Source organism: Notolepis coatsorum (assembly GCF_963971535.1).
Source record: "Notolepis coatsorum genome assembly, chromosome: 10".
Lineage (NCBI taxonomy): Eukaryota > Metazoa > Chordata > Actinopteri > Aulopiformes > Paralepididae > Notolepis > Notolepis coatsorum.
This window is the reverse complement of record NC_140174.1, coordinates 398,194-421,655: the sequence shown is the minus strand read 5'-3', so window position 1 is coordinate 421,655 and position 23,462 is coordinate 398,194. Positions and strand designations below refer to the sequence as shown.

Genomic DNA, 23,462 nt, shown 5'->3' with positions numbered 1-23,462 from the left:
GCGCCCTTCCTTCCTGCTGACTTGTTGTACCGAACTTGTAAGTCAGCTTTGGATGAAAGCGTTCAGCTAAACTTTAAAAATGTAAATGATAATTGTCCAACACTGTCTGTTCCTTCTGCTCTCTTCCCAGTCTGGAGGCAAGGAGGTGTTGCAGCACGCGATCCCACAGGTCCTGCAGAGGAACCAGCCCAGCCAGGTAGGAGCTGTGGGTCACATGACACAACCAGGTGCTGTGGGTCACATGACACAACCAGGTGCTGTGGGTCACATGACACAACCAGGTGCTGTGGGTCACAGGACACAACCAGGTGCTGTGGGTCACATGACACAACCAGGTGGTATGAATCACGATGAATTGTAAATGGGGGACCCTGATGGAAACAAGACGAAAGTCTTTCTCTGGTCTGCATCCCCTTAACAATTGTGTGTATTGAGCTGTACTGTACTGTACCCATTCTGCAATCTGTTAAATAAAGTTTTCAATCAATCAATCAAAACTGTTCAAAGAAGAGAGTCGATCCAGGCACTCAAAAAGATGTAAAATCCAGAGGGAGAATGATTAAAAAGCCTTTATTAAAGTGGCTAAGTCATTAAAAACGAATCAACATGTTTCGACCATAGCGGTCTTCATCAGGATTGGATTTGGATTGTATTTGCAAATCTGGTATGTCATAAATGATAAATGTATAGATAGCAGTACTGTCTATCTGTATGTCATGTATGTCATAAATGTCACTATGAATTGAAAATGGGGGGCCCTGATGTAAACAAGACGAAAGTCTTTCTCTGATCTGCATCCCCTTAACAGTTGTGTGTATTGAGCTGTACTGTACTGTACCCATTCTGCTAATTAAGTTTGACTCAGATTCGGAAGGTGCAGACAAGGACTCGGACTAGTTAATTGATAAAGTTATTTATTTTGTATATATTTTGTAATAGGCCCTAATCAGTTGGCATAAGCTATTGATGGCTAGTGCATTTGTTTGGCTATTGTGTCACAAAGTAAATGAACTCCCTTTGAAATGGTGGCCGCTGTGTCATTTATGTTTAATAATAAAAAATAAAAAAAATAGTATGTCAGCTCTTTGACTGCCAGAGTGGAGTGGACGCAACCTTGATGACTTGGACTCGAGATTTAGTGACTCGACTACAACACTGATTGTCATGAACTCCCAACAGGATGTGTTCTTGGACATGAAGGAAACGCACTTGATCTGCACCGAGAAAAACAGCAAACTGGTGAGTAGGAACGGATCCTGCTTCTGACCAGGACCAATGACAACAGGGATGATTGACCAGGACCAATGATAACAGGGATGATTGACCAGGACCAATGACAACAGGGATGATTGACCAGGACCAATGATAACAGGGATGATTGACCAGGACCAATGATAACAGGGATGATTGACCAGGACCAATGATAGTAGGGATGATTGACCAGGACCAATGACAACAGGGATGATTGACCAGGACCAATGACAACAGGGATGATTGACCAGGACCAATGATAGTAGGGATGATTGACCAGGACCAATGATAGTAGGGAAGATTGACCAGGACCAATGATAGTAGGGATGATTGACCAGGACCAATGACAACAGGGATGATTGACCAGGACCAATGATAGTAGGGATGATTGACCAGGACCAATGATAACAGGGATGATTGAGGCCATTTTGCAGTCTCTGGACTAGTCAGTCTCCCTAATCAATCTAATGATCTGTTCCCATGCATGTCTTTCTTCAGGAGCTGTTCCAACACCACTACCCAGAGATATCATGTGTAGGGAGGTATGGTCAGCCGGACTATACCATATTTGCATTCTGTGTGGCGTAAGTATTTAGGTGCTGCAGATAAGACATGTATCCACTATCAACCAGTTGTTGCTTCATATGACCCGTTGCCATTAGTGATTGGACAGAAAGAAATCAAGGTATTCTACAGGGCTCCTGCAGGGTCTTAAAATAAATAATCAGGCCTTTAAAGTCTTAAAAGATTTATTGGATTCGGAAGTTACTTCTAGTAGTAGTTTATTCAGTCATCTCACATAATACAATGATTTAACAATATTTGATTTTAGTGACTGAAGGTAGACAGAAGCATAATAATTATATATGCCCGTCCTATATTAACAAAATTAAGACTAAAACAGTATTTTAATCTAAACTAAATGTCCAGGCTGCAGAGTAAGCAGTAGGGTAATAGTAATTATCCGTCACAATTTGTTGACACTGGTCAAGAAGTGGGTAAATTCAAAGTTGTCTTAAAAAAAATCAAAAATTGTATTAGACCTCAATGAATACAAACACCAAGCGCTTAGCCCATTTCTCTGCATCCCATAATTTATGCAAATTAAATTCATAAGCATCTCTAATTAGCCTCAGATATGCTGCAATCAATCCTGTAACGCTCTACAATCTGTGCATTCTCGTCACTCACTGCCATGTTGTCATTGGCTGGGCCAGATGTCACCTAAGCATATGATGTAATTTCAGAGACTCCCCAGAAACTCCTCAGTCGACAGGCTTCTGCTGCGTGGTGCTGAAAGCCAGCGCCATCAAGGAGTGCGAAGAGATAGTCAGTCGCATTGGTAAGAAAAGGAACCATGTTTTCAGTATAAAGTTAGCAAATGTATCCATTACCGCCATACAATACTAGTTATGCATTTCCCTCTTCCTTACAGCTACTGGTTTCAAGCACACAGAATGGTTTGTATAATGTTCTATGTGCACTACTGGTTTCAAGTCGAGAGCAGTGCGACAAGAGCAACCGGTCTACATGTTTACGTGCCAAAAAAAGTGCCATGTGTGGTTGTGTTCAAGTCAAAGTGTCTTAAACAATGTTGTAAGATATGCATTAAATCCCATCAAGGTCACGTCTTCCCAGTCTTAACACAATATATAGCAAAGAATGAAACACGAGTGAGGTTTTCCTTTTAAAGACATTTAATAGAAAGACTAACATGTGACAACACTTCTTAAATAGTATTAAATGTAGCTGCCAAGGTTTATGTTGAAAAATAACATTTAAAAAGCAGTCCAGAAAATAGAGAGGGGGGTCCATCATGCTCTGTCGTTTAGTGTACAGCGAGACTGCATTAATACAGAAGATACCCCACAGTAGAGACCTGTTGTGCAAGACATGCTGGCATACTGTAGCGGGTATGGACCCGGATGATCACAAAAGGACCCTGGACCCCCATGGAAGATGTGAAGAATTCAGCCATTTGACACACCTGATCCAACTCAAAGCTCCAACCTCACCTGGAGCCTTAGACCCACAAGGAACCTTCTTTAACGTGGGGCCATGCCAGTGCCTGGCGGTGACAGTGGCTTGCAGGACACTCAGTATGGTAAACTCACCCCAATCAAAATCGTATATTTACATGCAGAAAATGGCCCGGGTTTCCAGGGGGCCAAGCCGCCCAACCCCTCGGCGTTCTGCTGCCCACCTTTCCAACTACTCAAAATCTGAATTCAGGTTTGTGGAATGACTCGTCGTTTGTCTCATTCTAAAATACAAAAAAAATCAGAAGGAACTTTTAAAAAATACCCAAGAAATAAAAATATCCACAAAAAATGGTTAAATGGTATTATTTTTCTGGCCCAAAGCTGCCACTGGCCCGTTTAAGCCCTCTCTCCTCTTATCCTACGGGCCAGCTGGATGTCTTTGGGCATGATGGTGACACGCTTGGCATGGATGGCGCACAGGTTGGTGTCCTCAAACAGACCCACCAGGTATGCCTCGCTGGCCTCCTGTTGGGGAAACATAAATATAGTTTGTCAGAAAAGGCCTATAGTGTTGTGATGGGTATATCCTGTGCAAACTTATAAAAAAAACAATTTATGTTTCAAGTCACCTGAAGAGCTCCAATGGCAGCACTCTGGAAACGCAGATCAGTCTTGAAGTCCTGGGCGATTTCTCTCACCAGGCGCTGGAAGGGCAGTTTGCGAATCAGCAGCTCAGTGGACTTCTGGTAACGACGGATCTCCCTCAGAGCCACAGTTCCGGGCCTGAGCAAATAGAATGATGTGTTAACTTTAGCCCAAGTCTTAAAAAACACCACAAGGACCATTTCAGTCTTGACTGCTAGCCAGATGATTAAAATGAATGTTTTATATTAATCTACAACGTTTGTCAAAATAAAAATGTAAAAAAATGGGCAGCCAATAGGCTTGGTGTAATTTCATGAGAATACCATAACAACAATCTTGTACACTCCTATACTGCATAACTATTACAATTAAAAAATGCTCCATTTGCATTACATGCTTCTGCAACATCGACGTGCAGCCTATGTAACATTGTATCCCGGATGTAGCTAGGTTCCCTAGATAGATGAAGCTTCCCTTCTCAACCAACCCATTGATAACAAGCAGAAAAATAAGCATAATTTATACTTCCGGTCGGGGGATTTCAAAATAAAAGAGAAAAGATCTAAAACACCGGAAATACATTTATTTTGTACAATACATTACATTTCCGGTGTTTGACTTTTATTTTGAAACCCACCGACCGGAAGTATTGTTGTTGTCATCCCAGCAGAACTGTGTTTGAGCTAATGATCAAACAAATTGAGATTGGTGAAAACTAACTTTAGGTTAGTTTTAACGTCAGCTACTAACGTTAGATGCAGCTACTACAGGCAATCAACGATGAGGATGGTCGGGGTTACTAACTGTCTCTCACCTGTAGCGATGGGGCTTCTTCACGCCCCCTGTGGAGGGCGCGCTCTTCCGGGCAGCCTTGGTGGCGAGCTGCTTCCTGGGCGCCTTGCCTCCGGTGGACTTACGGGCGGTCTGCTTAGTACGGGCCATGGCTCACTGAACAAACAAAACACACGTTTTAACTCTACAGAGCAAAAAAAAACATCCGCCGATAATATAAACATGAACGAGTATCCCGCCCTCGCTGAGCTTCAGGACGTCACATCGAGCGCCCCCTCCCCCAGAGCTCAGTGTGGTGCTCGGCTGGGGGCGTGTGGCTCGTGGCGGCGCGCCGGTGGTCACTTAGCTTGTTCTGAAGACAAAATAGCCACTACGTTTTGTCCATAGATATATAGAACACTACATCTATGGTTTTGTTGACCTTGTTCAATATAAACCCTTTACTGTGACAATACAGAAGTTTGCGGTGCTAGTGGTGGAGCATCGCCGTCGGTTGTGTTGATAGTAAAGGGCTAATCTTCTGTCGTGTGGCAGTGAAAGGGTTAATAACGCGCACCGCCCCCCCGGCGGCCATTGCTGGAAGGTAAGCTAGCAGACAGTTAGCTACAGTTAGCTCAACCACCGGAGAGCTCGAACACAAGAGGGTCGGTCCAACAACAACAAGTCAGACAACAACACGACGCTTCCATCTACTTGTGTTTAAGTTAAAGAAGGAATGTCGCGAAGGTTTTGGTTCAAAGTCCAAAGAAGAGGCGACGTCGTCGACTGTAAAGAAATTCCATTGTTCTATTTTTAGCTTCCATGCTAACACTGGAGCTAGCCCGCGAGCTAACGGCTAACAGCTCCACAACACAGATAACCCGTTCGGTTATTAACAGCAACGACGGTAGCAGCACGACAACACATTCGGCCGGAGGAATGTACAAGATATATATTTACCTGTAGTAGTTGTTGTTGTTGTTAGGTTATTATTAGTAGAATAAAGCTGCTTCTTCTCTCCGTGTTTCTCTCTGAGCTGCTCGACGGTTGTGACTGGAGGGGGCGGGGGGAGCGGGTATATATACTGAGTCGTGACGTCATGGATGTACAACACTACACTCTCATTGGTTATTCCTCCTGTCAGTTGTCAACGTGAACATCTATTGGCTAGTCGTTCCTGCTACGTAGCCAATGACTGCAATTTACGCCCCGCCCCCCTGGTTCCGGAAGATTCTTGTGGCTGTATATAATATTATAATATAATTCTATATTTCTACTACATGTAATAATAATAATAAATTCAATTTGTACCGCACTTTATATTTGTGAAAAAATCTCAAAGTGCTACAGGAGATAAAGATAAAAAGTTAAATGAATAAAAACAATTAAAATGAATAAATGGAAGAACATAAAAATTAAATAATAAAAATAATAAAAATGAATAGAAGTAAAATTTAAAGTAAAAGAATAATTCAGGCAAATGCCTTTTTAGAAAGAAATGTTTTTATATAATTCCATGCTGTAACGTTGATAATGATGTTATATAATTGAACAGTCATAATGCAACATAGAAGAAAAACCCTCAATTCCCGACATGTGAATAATCTTTATGGCAAAAAAGGGGTGTGATTTGTAATATCGTTGTATCTATCTATCTATGGTGTATTTTCTAAAAAATAAATAAACAAAAAAAAAAGATCCAGGCCTTCACAATTGACCATCACAATTACAACGTGTAGTTTGAATTTAATTATTTGTCTCCACGCCCCATAGTTCTACTTCAGATTCAGATTCAGAGCTTTATTTGCCACATGGAAACAATACAATCATAAAGTTTTTCATACAAAATCATAAATACCATACCATGGACAAAAGGAGCAGGAAGAAGAATAAATCTTAATAGATCTGCCCCTTATTCCTAAACTAAACAAGTATTTTACTTGATGGTCGGCGTACAACCTAATTTACACAAAATAATCATTTATACCATATACAAAGAAACAGAAAATCCACAGTTTAAACAAGAACAAATTAAATGATGATAATAATAATAAAATAAAATAAAGATCTCACTATTCAGATCACATTTGTACTTGCATACTGACTAAATATTTTTATTTTATAATTATTTTTGAATCGACAAACACATTTCGCTTCTACTTCCGCCCGTCTCGCGCATGCGCACATCAGTGTAGAGTGCGGATTTCGAGGCTAACCAGGTAGCTAGCTTAGTGAAGCTAAAAACAAGCTTCTGGTGGCTCCGCTGTGATGTCTAAACCTCTGAATACAGGAACCCCGTGTTGTTCGGGCGCTGCGACCACCGCGGGGGGACCCTCCTCTTCATCCTCCTCCTCCTCCTCCTCCTCGTCTCCCGCTCCCGTGTTGACCGTGCAGCCCGAGAAGCCTCAACACTACACGTAACTACAGTTAACCCTAACCCTAACAACACTACACGTAACTATAGTGCAACCCTAACCCTAACCTTCTGTAGTGTGGCAGTGAAAGGGTTAACCGTCTGTTGTGTGGCAGCGAAAAGGTTAACCTTCTGTTGTATGGCAGTGAAAGGGTTAACCTTCTGTAGTGTGGCAGTGAAAGGGTTAACCGTCTGTCGTGTGGCAGTGAAAGGGTTAACCTGCTGTAGTGTGGCAGTGAAAGGGTTAACCTTCTGTAGTGTGGCAGTGAAAGGGTTAACCTTCTGTCCTGTGGCAGTGAAAGGGTTAACCTTATGTAATGTGGTAGTGAAAGGGTTAACCTTCTGTTGTATGGCAGTGAAAGGGTTAACCTTCTGTTGTGGGGCAGTGAAAGGGTTAACCTTATGTAGTGTGGCAGTGAAAGGGTTAACCTTTTGTCGTTTGGCAGTGGAAGGGTTAACCTGCTGTTGTGTGGCAGTGAAAGGGTTAACCTTCTGTAGTGTGGTAGTGAAAGGGTTAAACGGCTGTTGTGGTAGTGAAAGGGTTAACCGGCTGTTGTGTGGCAGTGAAAGGGTTAACCTTCTGTAGTGTGGTAGTGAAAGGGTTAAACGGCTGTTGTGTGGTAGTGAAAGGGTTAACCGGCTGTTGTGTGGCAGTGAAAGGGTTAACCTGGGTAGGAGTGGGGGGGGGTGGGTAGGAGGGGTGGGTGGGGGACACTGTACAACTGTACAAACAACACTGTACATTGGATTATTGACAAGACCATACTTGGTAATTTACTGTACATTGGAGGGGGTTGTGTTCGGACATTTACAGGGGCCAGTTTCGAGTTGCAGTCTCCCTTAGGTGTTTTTTGAGAGTGTTTTTGAAAGTGGGTAGTGATTCACATTCCTTTACAGCTTTGGGTAGGGCGTTCCACATTGATGTGGCATAATTGCGAAACGTGTTTAGTCCCTTGTTTGAGCCGAATCTGGGTTTAACATGATTTGTGGAGCTCCCTCTGGTGTTGTGATCGTGGTATTCACTGACCTTTGGGAAGTATTTTGTCATGTACATGGGTACCTTGGTCGTGTAGTGTATCTTGTAGACCAGGCCCATTGCAAGTTGCTGTACTCTGTCGTCTACTCTAAGCCATCCTAGGTTGTCAAAGTGGGCAGGGGTGAGGTGGGTTCTAGGAGTAAGGTCAAGCAGTAGTCTGACCAGTTTGTTTTGAGATGTTTGTAATTTTGTTTTTAGCGCCTTTGAGGTGCTTTGGTACCATGAGGTGCAAGCATAGTCGTAGTACCCTTGAATGAGTGCTCCTGCTAGAGTCTTCAGGGTATTCTTGTTTACCAGTGAGGCGATCCGGTACAAGAATCTAGTTCGTTGGTTGACTTTTTTTATTACATTGGATGCCATTTTGTCACAGGAAAGATTTGCCTCTAGGATGGAACCCAGGTAGGTAATATCTAGTGATGCACGATATATCGGCCGCCGATATAATATCGGCCGATATGGCCGTTTTTTACACATCGGTATCGGTCCGATATCAAGATAGGGCCAATATTAAAAAAAAAAAAAAAAAAAAAAAAAAATCCGTTTTTTTTTTAATCTTTTTTTGTCTTTTTACATGTTTTGGCCTTAAATAGTTTCAAAATATCAGTCATTTCTGAAAATAAGTTACAAAAGTAAAAAAAAAAAAATGCGTTTTGGAAAATAGCTCTTTATTTGATTATCATAAAAAAGTGTTTTCTATACACAGAGATATCGACATCGGTAAATATCGGTATCGGCCAGAACAGCAATATTAATATCGGTTATCGGTATCGGCCACAATTTTCACATCAGTGCATCACTAGTAATATCTTCTTTCCTTGTGACAATATTGTCACCCACTGTAACTGAGAAGCCGTCGGTCTTGCTGAGTTTGTTATTTGAACCGAAGAGAATGGACTCTGTTTTGCCCATGTGTAATGATAGTTTGTTATCAGCGAGCCATATGCAGATTTTGCCTAGTTCTGAGCTGAGGGTTTTTTCAACCTGTAACTTGTTCTTGTCAGAGACCAGCAGGGCTGAGTCGTCCGCAAACAGGAACAAGTTGCAGTCACAAGCTGACGACATGTCATTTGCATAAATTAGGAACAGTAGCGGACCTAGTATGCTTCCTTGTGGAACACCACAGTTTACTGTGAGGGGGGGGGATAGGGTACCGTTTACCTCCACCATCTGCTCTCTCGTCTCTCCCCTCCAGGTAGGATTGCATCCAGCTCACTGATAGACTATCAAAACCAATTGCTTTTAGCTTGTCAATCAGAATGGTGTGATTGACAGTGTCGAAGGCCTTTTGTAGGTCCAGCATGACCATGCCGCAGTATTTGCCTGCGTCCACCTCTTGTTTGATGTGGTCGTTTAAATAGAGAAGGCATGTGTCAATGGAGTGGGATGTTCTGAAGCCAGATTGGAATTCGTAGATTAGATTTTTTTCCGCAAGGTATTTTTCGACCTGTTCGTATTCTATTTTTTCCATGACTTTCGAGATGGAGGTAAGGATAGAAACAGGGCGGTAGTTGCCTGGGTCTAATTTACTGCCTTTTTTGTGCAGAGGGGTCACTCTCGCAATTTTGAAGTCCTTGGGGACGTGTCCCTGTTTTATGGAGAGGTTTATTATGTGTGTGATGACTGGGGTGATGGCGGCTGCTGAGTCTCTGAGGAATTTGGAGGGGATGTTGTCATGGCCAGTGGCCTTGTTGGGTTGGAGGGCGCTCAGTTTTTTGAGTACGTCCTCATCTGTTGTTACCATTTCCAGTTTGAAGTCGTCTTTGTGGACCCCTAGGTTCTTGTAGTATGCTACTATGTGTTCTACCCCATAATGCCCTGAGTGGGAGGGTAGTTTGTTTACCAGTGTTGTGGCTATGTTTGTGAAGAAACTATTTAAGTAATTGGGGGGGCCTATTAATGTTACTCACAAGAAATTATTACATTTGTTGCTGCTAGCTGTGTGTGTGTGTGTGTGTGTGTGCGTGTGTGTGCGTGCAAGAGAGAGAGACATAGCAAAGGGAAATGGGAAATAAATGTTTAAGACTTTAAGTAAGTGATTCTGGTACACACTTCTCTCTCTTTCATTCTCTTTTCACACACTTCCCTCCCCTCTCTCCATCTCCTCTCTCCCTCCCCTCTCTCTCTCCCCTCTCCATCTCCTCTCTCCCTCCCCTCTCTCTCCCCTCTCTCCTCTCTCTCCTCTCTCCCTCCCCTCTCTCTCTCCCCTCTCTTCTCTCTCTCTCCTCTCTCCCTCCCCTCTCTCGCTCCCCTCTCTCTCCCCTCTCTCTCTCCCCTCTCTCCCTCCCCTCTCTCCTCTCCCCTCTCTCCCCTCCTCTCTCTCTCCTCTCCCCTCTCTCTCTCTCCTCTCTCCCCTCTCTCCCTCCCCTCTCTCTCTCCCCTCTCTCTCTCTCTCTCTCTCCCCTCTCTCCCCTCTCTCCTCTCTCCCTCCTCTCTCCCTCCCCTCTCTCTCCCCTCCCTCCCCTCTCTCCTCTCCCTCTCCTCTCTCTCTCCCCTCCCTCCCCTCTCTCCTCTCTCTCCTCTCTCTCTCCTCTCTCCTCTCTCTCTCTCCCCTCTCTCCCCTCCCTCCCCTCTCTCCCTCCCCTCTCTCTCTCCCCTCTCCCCTCTCTCTCTCTCCCCTCTCTCCCCTCCCTCTCCTCTCTCCCTCCCCTCTCTCTCTCCTCTCTCTCCCCTCTCTCCTCTCCCTCCTCTCTCTCTCTCCCCTCTCTCCCTCCCCTCGCTCCCCTCTCTCTCTCCCCTCCCTCCCCTCTCTCTCTCCTCTCCCTCCCCTCTCTCCTCTCTCTCCCCTCTCTCCTCTCCCTCCCTCCCCTATCTCCCCTCTCTCCTCTCCTCTCCCTCCCCTCCCTCCCCTCTCTCCTCTCTCTCTCCCCTCTCTCCTCTCCCTCCCCTCCCTCCCCTCTCTCCTCTCTCTCTCCCCTCCCTCTCCTCTCCCTCCCCTCTCTCCTCTCCCTCCCCTCTCTCCCCTCTCTCCTCCCTCTCCCTCTCTCCCCTCTCTCCCCTCTCTCCTCTCCCTCCCCTCCCCTCTCTCCCCTCTCTCCTCCCTCTCCCTCTCTCCCCTCTCTCCCCTCTCTCCTCTCCTCTCCCTCCCCTCTCTCCCTCCCCTCCCCTCTCTCCCCTCTCTCCTCCCTCCCCTCCCTCCCCTCTCTCCCCTCTCTCCTCTCTCTCTCCCCTCTCTCCCCTCTCTCCCTCCCCTCCCCTCTCTCCCCTCCCTCCCCTCTCTCCCCTCTCTCCTCTCCCTCCCCTCCCTCCCCTCTCTCCTCTCCCTCCCCTCTCTCCCTCCCCTCTCTCTCTCCCTCCTCTCTCCTCTCTCTCCCCTCTCTCCTCTCCCTCCCCTCTCTCCTCTCCCTCTCCTCTCTCTCTCCCCTCTCTCCTCTCCCTCCCCTCCCTCCCCTCTCTCCTCTCCCTCCCCTCTCTCCTCTCCCTCCCCTCTCTCCCTCCCCTCTCTCTCTCCCTCCTCTCTCCTCTCCCTCCCCTCTCTCCTCTCCCTCTCCTCTCTCTCTCCCCTCTCTCCTCTCCCTCCCCTCTCTCCTCTCCCTCTCTCTCCCTCCCCTCCCCTCTCTCTCTCCCTCCCCTCCCCTCTCTCCTCCCTCCCCTCTCCCTCCCCTCTCTCCCCTCCCTCCCCTCTCTCTCTCTCTCTCCTCTCCTCTCCCTCCCCTCTCTCTCTCTCTCTCCTCTCTCTCTCCCCTCCCTCTCCTCTCTCCCTCCCCTCTCTCCTCTCTCTCTCCCCTCTCTCCCCTCTCTCCCCTCCCTCTCCTCTCCCTCCTCTCTCCTCTCCCTCCCCTCCCTCCCCTCTCTCCTCTCTCTCTCCCCTCTCTCCCCTCCCTCTCCTCTCTCTCCCTCCCCTCTCTCCTCCCTCTCCCCTCTCTCCCCTCTCTCCCCTCCCTCCCCTCTCTCTCCTCTCCCTCCCCTCCCTCCCCTCTCTCCTCTCTCTCCCCTCCCTCCCCTCTCTCCTCTCCCTCCCCTCTCTCCCTCCCCTCTCTCTCTCCCTCCCCTCCCCTCTCTCCTCCCTCTCTCCCCTCTCTCCCCTCCCTCCCCTCCCCTCTCTTCCCCCTCTCTCCTCCCTCTCCCTCTCTCCCCTCCCCTCTCTCCCCCCTCTCCCTCCCCCCCCCCTCCCTCCCTCTCTCCCCTCTCTCCCCTCTCTCCCCTCCCTCCCCTCCCCTCCCTTCCCTCTCTCCCCTCCCTCCCCTCCCCTCTCTCCCCCCTCTCCCTCCCCCCTCCCTCCCTCCCCTCTCTCTCTCCCTCCTCTCCCCTCTCTCCTCCCTCTCCCCTCCCTCCCCTCTCTCCCCCCTCTCCCTCCCCCCTCCCTCCCTCCCCTCTCTCTCTCCCTCCCCTCCCCTCTCTCCCCTCTCTCCTCCCTCTCCCCTCCCTCCCTCCCCTCCCCTCTCTCCTCCCTCTCCCTCTCTCCCCTCCCCTCTCTCCTCCCTCTCCCTCTCCCCTCCCTCTCCCCTCCCTCCCCTCTCTCCCCCCTCTCCCTCCCCCCCCTCTCCCTCCCCTCTCTCCCAGGTACCTGAAGGAGTTCAGGACGGAACAGTGCCCACTGTTTGTGCAGCACAAATGTACGCAGCACCGGCCCTTCGCCTGCTTCCACTGGCACTTCCTGAACCAGCGGCGCCGGCGGCCCATCCGCAGACGGGACGGGACCTTCAACTACAGCCCGGACATCTACTGCACCAAGTACGACGAGGGGACGGGCACCTGCCCCGACGGTGACGAGTGAGTCTGTCAGGGGGCTGTCGCTGCTGCACCCAAGACCGTGCACTGTGTGCATCTACAGAGGAACACTATGTCACAGTAAATCTTAAGCTTTGTTGCTCGGACATGTGAACGCACAACGCCCCCCCCCCCCCCCCCCCCCCCCACCCTGTGTGTCGTTTCCTATTCAGCCTCTGATTTGAGTGAATCCCTGTCGTTGTTGTTTCATTGCGTGACCAATGCACTTGGTAAACAATGACAGCTTTCTGAGGGGGGGGGGGTGCATGCAGTTCCACAAAGAGATGCTAATCTAGTCTATAGACCATCACCACCATCACCATCACCATCACCATCACCATCACCATCATCACCATCACCATCATCACCACCATCACCATCACGTTTGCAGTTCAAGTTTTTTTTTGTTTTTATTAAGGAGCCCCATTAGCTGGTGCCGTGGCTCCCAGCTAGTCTTCCTGGGGTCCACACAACACAATACATAAAACAATTAATGCATAGATCAATACAAAAGGATTTAGTATATAGCAAATAAGCTACTTTCACAGATGCTATAGATAGAAATAAAAAACAAAACAATTAACTAAAAACATACAATAAATATCAATTTTTAAAGATACAAAATGAGAACTTGTAGGCTAATAGGCAAAAAAAAAACAATACACAAATGCAATACACACATTAAGGCAACAGCTGTAATTGAGATTTGAGTTTCTTTTTAAAAATCGATTTACTAAAAGTGTAGAGATAACTGGGTAGGTTGTTCCAGAGTGTTATGCACCTATAAATAAAAGACCGCTTTAAAGCATTGGTTCTAGGCCGAGGGAGGAGTACAAACTGACCATTTCTGGCCCCAAGTGGCCATTGCCTATGACTTGCCCCGTGAATGGTCTCGGATGCATTTCTATTCACCATGTGCCGTAGGAGCTGAAAACACTCATCGAGACTGAACTCTGCTGATACCACGGAACATTATCGCCTTGACGACCACTCGGCGGGTCAGAATCGAGTGCAGGGAGAAATGCTAATGTGGAACACACCCGTTTATGCGAAGGTACTGACCCTGCAGAGGTGTCTCTGTCACACATGTTAACGGCTCATCACCGTTTGGAATGGTTTTAGAACCAGGCACATTCTGTTCTCTCACTGTGGCTTCTGTCTGAGGAAACTAATGTCACCATGAAGCCCCCCTCCCCTCTCTCCCCTCTCTCCTCTCCCTCTCTCCCCTCCTCCTAATGTCACCATGATCCCTCCCTCCCCTCTCTCCCCTCTCTCCTCTCCCTCTCTCCCCTCCTCCTAATGTCACCATGATGCCCCTATGATCATCAAAAGCACATTTTACACTGAAATGTATCTAAATGATGTGATTACAAACAATCATACTTTGTATGTTGTAAATGCCTTTCTGCCACCTACATACACATTATGTACATTCTACCTTTACATTTGGTCATTTAGCTGATGCTTTTATCCAAAGCGACTTACAAGTTCCGTAAGCAGGAAGGGTGCAACTCTATCAGCTGAGTAACAATGTGCAACAGTGCTGAAACGTGGGTGCTGCAGTGTTGAGTGCATAGACATAAGTCATATTAGTATAGTAGGCGGAGTGCATGATAGTAGAAGACGGTAATAAGAAGGTTAGTGTTTTTTGGTTGTTTTTTTCATTTCAGATGTTGATTGAATAAGTGTGTTGGCGGCGAAAGATTGGTGGGGTTTCGGCTGCTGTATGCGAGTGTTGTTTACGTGTAACATGTTCTGCACTATTATCTTCTGTGTGTGTTGCAGATGTCCGTTCCTACACCGGACAGCGGGGGACACGGAGCGCAGATACCACCTCCGCTACTACAAGACGGGGTCGTGTATACATGAGACGGACTCCAAGGGCCACTGCAGTAAGAACGGCTCCCACTGTGCCTTCGCCCACGGATCACACGACCTGCGCAGCCCCGTTTATGACATCAGGTACACGGCGTGGCTGTGTGACGTGAAGCGGTCCTTTTAGGCCATGTCCCGCGTATCTGGATCTTTTGCCAAACGCACATTTTATTCCACGATTGGGCCTTTCGTCCACACGCAAAGGGTGTTTTCAGAGACGTAAACGGAGATTTTCTTAAACGCATTTTAAAGTGAAGATTTTCCAAACTATCCGCTCAGTGGATCCGTGCAGCCGCTGTAAACGCATAGTCTAGATAAACGATGACGCCACAGCTCACTACGCATGCTCAGACTGTGGCGGGCTGTAATAATATTACTTTACTATTTCTCTAATATATATCAGACCGACTATAGGCTAGCTAGGCTATATATTTCAGCTATAATGTCCTAACAGAGAAACTACCACCACCTAAAATATCCTTATTACACCTTGTTTTATCCATATAGGCAGCAGCGCTTTGAAGTAATAATAACTTCGGTGGACTTGGTGCTGAAATGTCATTCAAACTATCCTTACTTATATACCGGTATGCGACGACGGCACCACACGTGAACACTACAATGCAATTAATGAATGTCTTGTTGTAATTAGTATATATATAGTTTGTGATAAGGACTCGCCATTTAGTTTCAGAATCCGGAGATTGTTAGCCCCTTTTGTGACTGTGATGCACCGAGTGAATCCACAGTCACTTGCTCCTCAATAGGAAACCAACCTAGATTTACCCTGAAGGACTGGTTCTAACCGAACCGTTCGTTATACAAGTATCGCAGAGAAATGGCAAAGGTGCTCACAGTTGCACGAGGGTTTCGGACAGAGATACGGGATGGTTTGAAAGCTCGGCGTTGCTAATAAACATTTTAAATATTTTTTATAAACTGGTCAACACGGCATTATTTCCGGCGTTGGCTGCCTGGTGTGATCACAGCGCATGCGCATCATGCACCCAACGCCGGAAATAATGCCGTTTTGAGCCGTTTATAAAAAAATATTTAAAATGTTTATTAGCAACGCAGAGTTTTCAAACCATCCCGTATGTCTGTCCGAAACCCTTGTGCTGCTGTGAGCACCTTTGAAACGTCTCTGTGCTGCTTGTATAACGAACGGTTCGGTTAGATCTCTCCCCACACTACATGGTGTACCTTTAACTCCGTAAGATGTTTTCTGTAGGTGTGATGGTGTATTGACTGCGTTTTTAGTATGTTTCCATTGTGATTGTTATAGGGAGGTGCAGGTGATGGAGTCGCAAGGAGGGTCTGGGACCACGGAGGGAGGAGGAGGTGGAGGAGGAGGAGGTGGAGGAGGAGGAGGAGGAGGAGGAGGAGGATGTGGAGGAGGAGGAGGAGGAGGAGGAGGAGATGGGCAGTCGGGACAGGCAGCCAGCACTGCCCTCATAGAGAAGATCCTCAGTGAGGAGCCACGTTGGCAAGGTACCTCCATGACCCATCACTATCAAACACATCACCATGATATATCACTATCAAACACATCACCATGATATATCACTATCAAACACATCACCATGATATATCACTATCAAACACATCACCATGATATATCACTATCAAACACATCACCATGACACATCACTATCAAACACATCACCATGATATATCACTATCAAACACATCACCATGATATATCACTATCAAACACATCACCATGATATATCACTATCAAACACATCACCATGATATATCACTATCAAACACATCACCATGATATATCACTATCAAACACATCACCATGATATATCACTATCAAACACATCACCATGATATATCACTATCAAACACATCACCATGATATATCACTATCAAACACATCTCCATGATATATCACTATCAAACACATCACCATGATATATCACTATCAAACACATCACCATGATATATCACTATCAAACACATCACCATGACACATCACTATCAAACACATCACCATGATATATCACTATCAAACACATCACCATGATATATCACTATCAAACACATCACCATGACACATCACTATCAAACACATCACCATGATATATCACTATCAAACACATCACCATGATATATCACTATCAAACACATCACCATGATATATCACTATCAAACACATCACCATGATATATCACTATCAAACACATCACCATGACACATCACTATCAAACACATCACCATGATATATCACTATCAAACACATCACCATGATATATCACTATCAAACACATCACCATGATATATCACTATCAAACACATCACCATGATATATCACTATCAAACACATCACCATGATATATCACTATCAAACACATCACCATGATATATCACTATCAAACACATCACCATGATATATCACTATCAAACACATCTCCATGATATATCACTATCAAACACATCACCATGATATATCACTATCAAACACATCACCATGATATATCACTATCAAACACATCACCATGACACATCACTATCAAACACATCACCATGATATATCACTATCAAACACATCACCATGATATATCACTATCAAACACATCACCATGACACATCACTATCAAACACATCACCATGATATATCACTATCAAACACATCACCATGATATATCACTATCAAACACATCACCATGATATATCACTATCAAACACATCACCATGATATATCACTATCAAACACATCACCATGATATATCACTATCAAACACATCACCATGATATATCACTATCAAACACATCACCATGATATATCACTATCAAACACATCACCATGATATATCACTATCAAACACATCTCCATGATATATCACTATCAAACACATCACCATGATATATCACTATCAAACACATCACCATGACACATCACTATCAAACACATCACCATGATATATCACTATCAAACACATCACCATGATATATCACTATCAAACACATCACCATGACACATCACTATCAAACACATCACCATGATATATCACTATCAAACACATCACCATGATATATCACTATCAAACACATCACCATGATATATCACTATCAAACACATCACCATGATATATCACTATCAAACACATCACCATGATATCACATTTGTAGTATTTAATGACATTTAAGGTCATGTCATCTGAATGTGAAATGCGTATTATAAGATGATGAAAGTAGTGATCTATGCACAAAAGTGATTATTTCCCCCCAGCAAATCTTAGTTACAACAATATTGTATGAACTAAGCAGGTGGAATGTAAGTATTTAAACATCTACTATTAGGCAACACTGTGCAGAGTTGTAATAGTAACTTAGTAACTTAGTAACAATTTCCCCAAGGGGATCAATAAAGGAATATCTTATCTTATGTTGTCAGAACATAAAGAAAAGAAAAGAAAATGCGTTCACATTAGGGCTGCACGATTTTGGTAAATAATCTAATTGCGAATTTTTTGACAGATATTGCGATTGCGATTAAATTTGCGATTATAATAATTATTATTTTTAAGCAGCCCCACAGAGGTTTATTGTAAAATGCGGCTTGCATCGGGCCTCTACGCGGTGGGTCTGTTCGGGACACCGAGCCTGAAAATGTTTCTTTTTACCTGGGAATCGACACCGGTCCCCAACGGTACCTTTACTCTGTACTTTACTCTCCCTCTCTGAAGTCTAAACTTCACAACAACACAATCTAAAACCCCTTACCTCCCTCTCCCAAACCGTTCCTACAACAATAACAACAACTTTCAAAGGAGATCTTGTATCTCAATGGGACTTCCTGGTTAAATATAAATTATAATAATTTTGCGATATTTTTTTTTTTTTTTCGATTTGCTAATTGCATCATTTAAAATCGCGATTTCGATTTAAAATCGATGAATCGTTCAGCCCTAGTTCACATGCGCTTTGGCGGAGGCGGAGATCTGCTTCTACTCTGAGGCGAGATCTGTATTTACTTTTTATTAACGTCGGATGCTGCGTCGTGCGTAATGAACGGGTCGCTGATCCAGTTGTCCAAATTGTCCGCACGCTCGCCCTTCTAGTGAAGAAATGTTTGCAACATTCTGTTCCTACAAAAAGCCACAAAAAGCCACCAAGCAGAGTAAATTATACGCCCAAATCTCCGCAGATTATCCTGGAGTGCCACTAACGGGTTTCTTAATCCAGCGCTCCATTAGCGGAGTCCAAACAGGTCTGTGTCCCGACCTTGTAGTCCCAGATTCAACGCATTGAGGTGGTCAAAGATGTCGGCTTAGATATGCCAGCTGTGCCAGCCATTCATTATCGGCACATTTCTCTGCCAATGGGTTGTTTTTGTCTGCAAGGAAAATCCGCGCTTCTTCTCGGAGTTCAAAAAGGCGATTTTTAATAATACTGTCCCATTTCATTGCGGCCAACCGGCACCGCTTCAAACCTATCCAACCGGCACCGCTTCAAACCTATCCAACCGGCACCGCTTCAAACCTATCCAACCGGCACCGCTTCAAACCTATCCAACCGGCACCGCTTCAAACCTATCCAGAAGACCAGACCCCCCCCCCCTCCCCAACCGGCACCGCTTCAAACCTATCCAGAAGACCAGACCCCCCCCCCCCCTCCCCAACCGGCACCGCTTCAAACCTATCCACTGCGAGTCCAGCTTACACACAGAAGACCAGACCCCCCCCCCCTCCCCAACCGGCACCGCTTCAAACCTATCCACTGCGAGTCCAGCTTACACACAGAAGACCAGACCCCCCCCCCTCTACACACAGAAGACCAGACCCCCCCCCCCTGCGCAGGATGTAGTGAGGTGTGTGTTGGACCACTGTGTGTCGGCCTCCGTTGATGAAGGGGCGTGACGTGGCGAACACACACACCGCTGCCGGGTGGAGAACTCCATCTGAGTTGGGCTCGTCGGTTTTTCTCTTGATTAAAAAAAATAACAAATGTTGTTGTTGCCAACGCACGACCTCGCCGTCACCTACCCGCGACCCCACTTTGGGTCGGGACCTGTAGTTTGAGAACCGCTGCGTATAGTACAATGAAGTCAACCTGCAGGATAGTGGAGCACAAAGGACAATGCAGCGCGGGGGACAGTAGAACACAAGCACAAAATCAGGGTTTATTGAAGGCTAGGGAGTAAAAGTGTGTTTTCAGTCGGGACTTAAACGAGTCTGTTGCATGTTCCTGTTCAATGCAAGGACCAATGTATGGCTGCAGAGTCCGCAGGGATCTGATCAGAGGAGGCGGTCCTGCCGTGAGACAGTGGACAGTGGACTGGTCTCCGCGGGTCTCCGCACCACGCTGGGCCCCACAACGATGGGCCGAAGGAACTAAAACCTACATTGAAATGTAGTTCCTGGGACTAAATGTTCGGGTTTTCCGGTTCGATTCCCACTCCTCCTCCCGGGCAGCGTGTCGAAGTGTCCTTGAGCGAGACACTTAACCCCCTAACTGCCGAACGGGTAAAATGTGAGGAACAAATTGCAAAGCGCTTTTGGATAAAAGCTGCCGTATAAATGCACCGTTTACGTAATGATTTGATGCGTCTCTCGACCGTCCCTCACCTCCCACCCGGCCTCTCCTCTCCCCTGCCTCCGCAGACGACGGCCACGTGCTGTCCCACTACAAGACGGAGCTGTGTAAGAAGCCTCCTCGCCTCTGTCGCCAAGGTTACGCCTGTCCTTACTACCACAACAGCAAAGACCGGAGACGCAGTCCACACAAACACAAGTACAGGTATATACAGCGGAGCGACACACACACACGACACGCTTTGGGAGAACCGAACGTTATCTTCAGTCTAGTTTTCAACATAAAGAACCTGTTTTTCTGTCTCGCCCCCCCCCCCCCCCCCCCCCCCTGTGTGCCGTGACAGAGCGCTGCCGTGTCCGGCGGTGAAACACAGCGAGGAGTGGGGCGACCCCAGCAAATGCGAGGGCGCGGAGGGATGCCAATACTGCCACACGCGCACGGAACAACAGTTCCACCCGGAGGTAGGACAGTGGCACTTTGAGAAATGTTTTTTTTTTATTTTTTATTATTGGCAGCCAGCCTGGCAGTGCAGATTCTCACCGGGAGAGTGTAACGTGTGGAAGGTCGCACTACCTTTCTCCAGATCCTTCCCTCGCTGTGCAGGCACCCCGACCGAACTGTAGGGGTCGCTGTCCACAACGCCCAGGACCCACCCAGGGCCCCCCCCCCCCCCCCCCCCAAACCCCTCAGCCAAACGAGTTAGTATAGCGATCAGCCCGAGCCGAGGCAACGCTGACTCTCCGGGAGTCGAGACCGCAGCCTCTTGCATTGGTGACGAGCACAATCTCCGCTACGCCACCTGACCGCTTACTTTGAGAAATGTTACGCAGAAACTGAACATCACTGCATGCTGTTAGACCACGCCTCCCAAGATGCAGCACTAAGACTGAACGTGCTCCTTCCATAGACCTCCGCAACACTTTTCTGAGCTCATGGGGGAGAGATTGGGGGAGAACATGAATGAACCTGGGGGAGAGCCTTGACATTAAGTGGTTGTAGCTACGGCTGTGTGGGCGCTGGAGACATGAGCCAATAGACTTTCATTCATGTGCTTAGGGCGGGATCCACAAAGAATGGATTGCACGGTGCTAATTGCACCCTTACTTACAATTCATTATGAATTGAAAATGGGGGACTTTTGTCTTGTTTACATCAGGGTCCCCCATTTTCAATTCATAATAAATTGTAAGTGAGGGTGCAATTAGCACCGTGCAATCCATCCTCTGTGGATCCCGCCCACAGTCTCCGCACAGATTGCCCACGAAGTCTCTCTGGCTTGTCCAGAGATCTAGGTTTATCAATCTGCGCATGCAGAGTTCGGGAGTAGGTGCGGAAAAGTGACTATAGCTCGGCCGGGAAAGTGCAGATCGACTTGGGATTGGCATCTCCGTGTTCAGGAGACTCGGGCGGATATAAAAGTCTCTTGGCTCATGTCTCCAGCGCCCCCACAGCCGTGGCTACAACCACTTAATGTCAAGGCTCTCATCCACATTCATTCATTTTCTCCCCCAGCTCTCTCTCCCCCATGAGCTCAATGTAACGCGGGAGGGCAGCGGTCTCTACTGTTAGTGCTGCATCTTGGGAGTCTGAGTCTTAACACTGGACGTGCTCCTTCTATCGGCCACGTCCATGTGCAGTGGGGGGGGGGTCCATGATGGCGTGGAGCTTAGCGAGGAGGAGCCTCCCAGGATGCAACACTGAACGTCACAGGAAGTCCTTCGTCAGACTGTTCTAACGGCTCACTGAGCCTCGCAGAGTGACAGTATGAATCCCTGGGTAACCTTCTGTACATTTAACATGTTACTGTACATCTTGTACTGTATATGACTGTATATTTTATGACTGTATAATTCAGAATGTATATACATATGTTAGAATGTAGATCTCTTCACTGTGTACTCATTCTTATTATTATATAAAATAAAATAAAAATGTTTGACTACCTGAATGTTCATCGTGGGCGATCTGTGGCGCTGACTGTCCCTCAGGATCAATAAAGTGCTTCTGTTCCACTGTACCCTCAGGATCAATAAAGTGCTTCTGTTCCACTGTACCCTCCAGATCTATAAATCCACCAAGTGTAACGACATGCAGCAGTGTGGCAGCTGCCCCCGCGGGCCGTTCTGCGCCTTCGCCCACCTGGACAGTAAGTACAGTACTCTGTGTCTGGACCCACCTGGACAGTAAGTACAGTACTCTGTGTCTGGACCCACCTGGACAGTAAGTACAGTACTCTGTGTCTGGACCCACCTGGACAGTAAGTACAGTACTCTGTGTCTGGACCCACCTGGACAGTAAGTACAGTACTCTGTGTCTGGACCCACCTGGACAGTAAGTACAGTACTCTGTGTCTGGACCCACCTGGACAGTAAGTACAGTACTCTGTGTCTGGACCCACCTGGACAGTAAGTACAGTACTCTGTGTCTGGACCCACCTGGACAGTAAGTACAGTACTCTGTGTCTGGACCCACCTGGACAGTAAGTACAGTACTCTGTGTCTGGACCCACCTGGACAGTAAGTACAGTACTCTGTGTCTGGACCCACCTGGACAGTAAGTACAGTACTCTGTGTCTGGACCCACCTAAACAGTAAGTACAGTACTCTGTGTCTGGACCCACCTGGACAGTAAGTACAGTACTCTGTGTCTGGACCCACCTGGACAGTAAGTACAGTACTCTGTGTCTGGACCCACCTAAACAGTAAGTACAGTACTCTGTGTCTGGACCCACCTGGACAGTAAGTACAGTACTCTGTGTCTGGACCCACCTGGACAGTAAGTACAGTACTCTGTGTCTGGACCCACCTGGACAGTAAGTACAGTACTCTGTGTCTGGACCCACCTGGACAGTAAGTACAGTACTCTGTGTCTGGACCCACCTGGACAGTAAGTACAGTACTCTGTGTCATATCTGATGGTCGATGTTGTAATTATTACATCATGTCATTATTACATATTGATGGCTGAAACACAAAACCTCCCATCTGAAAATGTTACTTTGTTACTTTGTATGTTTCTTTTTTGAGAGAAAAAAAACTAATACAATACACACTGCTTTTGGCTGCGTTTGTAAAATATCGTGCGGACAAACTGAACAGGTGCAGACGGGAGGTTTCTCGTCGTCCAACGTGAAATCAGAAAAGCAGATGGAAGGAAAGATGAAAGATTAGTCGGTCGAAAGGAGCCGTAGTCGACTTGCCAACCTCTTAGTCGAATATATATATAAATAAAAAAA

At 46.5% G+C, this 23,462-nt stretch overlaps 2 protein-coding genes across 2 annotated transcripts in view; one reads left to right on the top strand and one right to left on the bottom strand.

Annotated features, from left to right (window-relative positions):
- Positions 1–2,930: 2,930 nt before the first annotated feature.
- LOC311235075 (histone H3.3A) lies at positions 2,931–5,699 on the bottom strand. Its single transcript, XM_084322419.1, has 4 exons — positions 5,610–5,699; positions 4,693–4,826; positions 3,863–4,016; positions 2,931–3,758 (listed from the first exon to the last, which is right to left on the bottom strand). The coding sequence occupies exons 2-4, from the start codon at positions 4,818–4,820 to the stop codon at positions 3,630–3,632; spliced, it is 411 nt and encodes a 136-aa protein (XP_084178545.1). The 5' UTR covers positions 4,821–4,826; positions 5,610–5,699; the 3' UTR covers positions 2,931–3,629.
- A 1,165-nt stretch (positions 5,700–6,864) lies between these two features.
- Positions 6,865–23,462, top strand: part of unk (unk zinc finger) — a 54,807-nt gene continuing 38,209 nt past the window's right edge. The window contains exons 1-8 of the mRNA XM_084322302.1: positions 6,865–7,066; positions 12,599–12,808; positions 14,591–14,767; positions 15,966–15,995; positions 16,083–16,171; positions 20,296–20,431; positions 20,571–20,688; positions 22,289–22,373. Of these exons, the coding sequence (XP_084178428.1) occupies positions 6,918–7,066; positions 12,599–12,808; positions 14,591–14,767; positions 15,966–15,995; positions 16,083–16,171; positions 20,296–20,431; positions 20,571–20,688; positions 22,289–22,373 (994 nt within the window). The 5' untranslated portion in view covers positions 6,865–6,917. The remainder of the gene's footprint in view (positions 7,067–12,598; positions 12,809–14,590; positions 14,768–15,965; positions 15,996–16,082; positions 16,172–20,295; positions 20,432–20,570; positions 20,689–22,288; positions 22,374–23,462) is intronic.

Coding starts and splice junctions, on each gene's coding strand:
- LOC311235075 (XM_084322419.1), bottom strand. CDS start 4,820: ATGGCCCGTACTAAGCAGACCGCCCGTAAGTCCACCGGAGGCAAGGCG. Junction 4,017..4,692: donor AAGAAGCCCCATCGCTACAG/GTGAGAGACAGT, acceptor CTATTTGCTCAG/GCCCGGAACTGTGGCTCTGA. Junction 3,759..3,862: donor CTGCCATTGGAGCTCTTCAG/GTGACTTGAAAC, acceptor TTTCCCCAACAG/GAGGCCAGCGAGGCATACCT.